Source organism: Leuciscus leuciscus (genome assembly GCF_965113295.1).
Source record: "Leuciscus leuciscus genome assembly, chromosome: 23".
NCBI lineage: Eukaryota > Metazoa > Chordata > Actinopteri > Cypriniformes > Leuciscidae > Leuciscus > Leuciscus leuciscus.
This window is the reverse complement of record NC_138747.1, coordinates 6,165,269-6,169,652: the sequence shown is the minus strand read 5'-3', so window position 1 is coordinate 6,169,652 and position 4,384 is coordinate 6,165,269. Positions and strand designations below refer to the sequence as shown.

General features: G+C 39.8%; 1 protein-coding gene across 1 annotated transcript in view; it reads left to right on the top strand.

Moving 5' to 3' along the window:
• The window catches only part of LOC309487466 (putative G-protein coupled receptor), a 6,757-nt gene extending 2,629 nt beyond the window's left edge, over window positions 1–4,128 (top strand). Inside the window, exon 2 of the mRNA XM_082155131.1 lies at window positions 269–4,128. Coding sequence (XP_082011257.1) covers window positions 371–1,681 — 1,311 coding nt within the window. The 5' untranslated portion in view covers window positions 269–370 and the 3' untranslated portion in view covers window positions 1,682–4,128. The remainder of the gene's footprint in view (window positions 1–268) is intronic.
• The last annotated feature ends 256 nt before the right edge of the window (window positions 4,129–4,384 follow it).

The window sequence follows — 4,384 nt, the reverse complement described above, 5'->3', positions numbered from 1 at the left end:
CAGATGTGAATACAGAAAAAGAAAATTAAACAGTAATAATAATTTTGTTATTTTTTAATTATACATTATTTAATCTGGACATTAATTAATTAATAAAAATGAAAAAGCATGTGATTTCCAAAGGGAACTGTAAATACAGTTTTAACATGTAAAAAAAAAAAAAAAATCTAAAATCTTTTAATGCGCCTTTACATTGGTAAACTTCTTGTTGTCGACGTGTTCAAATGTAGTTATACTGATTCTGTGTTTTATATTATTCTTTCAACAGCGCTGACCTTTGACCTCCAGCCAATGAGTCCCCATTCCTGACTGGTGGAAGATGGAGAAGCCTGTGTTTCTGCTTTGTGTTGGGTGCGTTACACTGTAAACAATGGAGGCGTCTGGATTACCTCCTGCAACAGAGCTTAACGAAACTGAACTTAATGAGACATTGAGTCATGGCCACCCTATGCATCTGGCTCCCAGCATGCAGTTAGGGAGCATGTCTAACCCACAATCTCGTTTGCGAGACACGTCGGGGCTCGTAGTCATGGTGACTCTTAATGCAGTGGCGCTCCTGGCCAACAGCGGTGTACTCGCAGTCGTAGTGAAAGTCCCCCACCTCCGCAAGTTCAGTTTGGTGTGTCACCTCTGCATCGTGGATTTGCTGTGCGCCGCGCTCCTCATGCCTCTCGGCATCGTCTGCGGCTCGCCCTTCTTCGCCGGCGTCATCTTCTCCGTACTCGAATGCAGACTGTACATATTCCTCAATGCCTTTCTCATAGCTGCCTCTATCTTCACGGTTACTGTGATTAGCATCGAACGCTACTTCTACATCGTGCACCCCATGAGGTACGAGGCTAAAATGACCCCTTTGTTGTCCGCAGCTGTGATGGGACTCGTCTGGGTGGTGTCTACTTTGCTGGGACTTGCTACCGTCTTCGGATGGCCCAGTTATGGAAGTAGAAGCTCCATTGCCGCAACCCACTGCTCTCTCCATTGGAGCCACAGCGGACACCGTCGAGTATTTGCTATTTTGTTCTGCACGGTTTGCTTTTGCGTGCCAGCTGCCATTATTATCGCCGTCTACGGGCACGTCTATAAAGTCGCCCACACGGCTGCCCGGGAAAGAGGGCCGATCCCGAGCTGGACGATGGCGACCGCTCATCCGAAGCGTCGGTCTGATTCCGTCAACAGCCAGACCACAATCATCACCACCAGCACGAGCATCCGGAGAAACCCGGTCCCTCGCAGGAAGAAGAGAACACTGGTTGGCGGGAAAGCGGCACTGACTTTAGCCATCATCGTGGGTCAGTTCCTGCTCTGCTGGCTGCCTTACTTTGCCTTCCACCTGCATCTGTCGCTGGGATTCTCCCATAGTACCTCAGAAGAGGCTGAGGGACCCGTCACCTGGCTGGCGTATTCCACGTTCGCGGTAAACCCGTTTTTTTACGGCCTGCTGAACCGTCAGATCAGGGAGGAGTTGTGTAAGATGCTCTTGTGTTGCCGATCAGTCGGCAGGCCAGTGCGGCCCTCGGTGTCGGGCCACGAACGTTCAGGCCAAGAAGACTTTTTTCACTTTTTGCACAGGAGCGGCGACAGGGACGGGGTCAGATGCAGCTACCACATGGCTACACCGAGGAGCACGATGGACCAGACTAGTTTTAGGATACCGGGGCAAATACCAGAAGAAATGACCTAAAATCTTCATGAGATTTTCATGACATTGAGGAGTTACTCAAAAACATTCAAATTCATAATAATTTCTGTGATGCATTTTTATTACGCCTTTTAATTTTTCTTTAAAGACAGCATGAAATGAAAATTCTCCCTGTCTATTTTTTTCTAAATGTATGTTATTGATCTTATTGTGAACGACTCATCCATCCCAGGGATCAACAGTGCATGCTCAACTCGCAGTTGCACTTAAAATAGTCAAATGTATTTAGGAGCACATTTCAAGTCCTCATTTCTTAAAAAGTAAACAAAAATCAGGTTTGGGAAATTTAAGGTCATAAAAAGTCTGAAATGGTTTACCAAACGTCTTAATGATCATTTTAAAGGCCCACTGAAGTGCCTTGGAACGCGAAGCTTTGTATGATGCGTTGACGCAATTTCCACTGAAACAGGAAGCTAAGGCGGGACGTTTTGAATGGCCCCTCCCCCTTTTCAAATAGCCAATAACGTTTAGTTTACCTCACAGACTGCAAGTCATACTTGACAGCACCATGAAAGCGAATCCGAGCGCTGATGATACGTTGGATCCAATAGTAGAGGTTTGAATAAATTCTAGCCATTTCATTCTTAGCCATCGTACAGTTGGAAAACGGAATAAAACTCAAGCGTTTGAGCAACCGAAACACACATCTCCAACCCATATTTCTCTGTGACGTGTCAACGGTCGCTTTGGCCAGGTGGTATTTACAGCATAGGGGGCGGAACACTTTAGATTCTAGAGAGCATTTGATTGGACAGAAGATGTGATGAGAAGCTGAAGTCCACAAAGCATAAAAATCTGTGATCCATTTTAGCGGAAGTGAGGGACTTTAAGTTTCGAATGCTTATATATCTCCTAAATGCGAATTTTGTCATTGTTTTAGAACACGCCAGCTTATTTATAACCTTAAGGCTAACATATTTATACTAAAAGCTAAAAAAATGATAATTATATTAATTAATAATAATTTTGATTTCAGGGGGCCTTTAAGAGATCCTAAATTCTGGAATGGAAAGACAACAAATGCCTTTAATCCAATCCACAGCCATTGAGAGCCAATGGCTCTGATCCAATCACAATTCTTCCTAGTGGTGACTCCGCCCACATGTTTACAAACACAGAGCTGATTAGGGTTTGAATGGCATTATGAACTAAAATTACTTATTTGTTCCCTAAACTTTTAATGTCATCAAGCATAACCAACCTTTAAATAAAACATAGTCATGGTTTGCCATATTTAATTCACATAGGCCTACAACAATTTTTTTTGTAAAAATGACCTATCAGCCTTGTTTTCATTTGGAAAGATACTGATATATTTAATATTTATTTAAAATATGGCATCAGTCCTCCTGACTAAGGTTTATTAACATATTCAAAATTTTCTAAAAACTTCAGCTTTTTGAGCATTACAGAGAACACCTTTTCCTACTGCAGTATTTACTTTCTTTAAAAAAAAAACTGAGTACCATAAATGACAAAAAGAACTTATAAAAAGTGTTTTGAATCAATTTATACATATTTATTTCTATTATGTATAATGCACTTGGCTATCTGCTGTATTTCTTTTCCATTGTAGATATCACACATGGGATAAAGTAAGAAAGTCAGATTGTTTCGTTGTTTAATAAAGACACTATGTTCACAGAAAGCTTGACAGATACTGATTCAGTTCAGCACAGCATATGTTGAGTTGTGTTGAGTTTACAGCTCATTGTGCTGATTTATGTGGACCGTCTTTTTATCCTTATTTTGAATGGTGTGCTATATGGAGCCACCCATTACATCATACAATGTATTTATTTATACAAAACAATGTGACCCTTACTGTCTTTTGTTGTCATGGAGATGGATAAGAGCTGTATCCATGTTTTTATGGGAGGATGGTACTGTATAGAGCTGGTTTCTTGCCATTGTTTATTCAGATGTACATCTTCATGCAGGCATATAGTTTACTCCACAGAGTCAACAACGGCCTGAAGTACATCATTATCAGTAACTAACATTATTTATCTTTTACAAGTTTGGGGACAGAAATGTATTTTTCTGCAAAGATGCATTAAATTGATCAGAATAACAGTAAAGACAAACTATTTACAATAAATGCTGTTCTTTTGAACTTTCTATTCATCTAAGAATCATTAAAAAGTCTATCAGTTTCCACAAAAATATGAAGCTGTTTTTAACATTGTTAATAATAAGAAATGTTTCTTGAGCAGCAAATCAGCATATTAGAATGATTTCTGAAGGATCACGTGACACTGAAGACTGGAGTAATGATGCTGACAATTCAGCTTTGCATCGGAGGAATAAATTACATTTTTAAATATATTATCATGGAAAACAACTATTTTAAACTGTAAAAATATTTCACAATATTCGTTTTACTTCTTACTATATTTTTTATTAAATAAATGCAGCCTTAGTGAGCAGAAGAGACTTCTTTCAAAATCATTAAAAAGTTAAAAAAGCATTTGTGTATTTCTACTCAGTCTCTTATATTTCTTGTTCTGCTATTGAACTTCTGTCTCTGTGTGTTTATGAAAATCTTGCGACTTATTCCAAATACGTAGAGTTATAGAACATAGTAAATCTGCCAGAGAACAGCTGTTTCACAGTATTCGTGCAGCAAGTATTTAAACAGATGTTTTAGCTGAATTCTGTGTAGTTAAGATCAGTTCAGCTCTC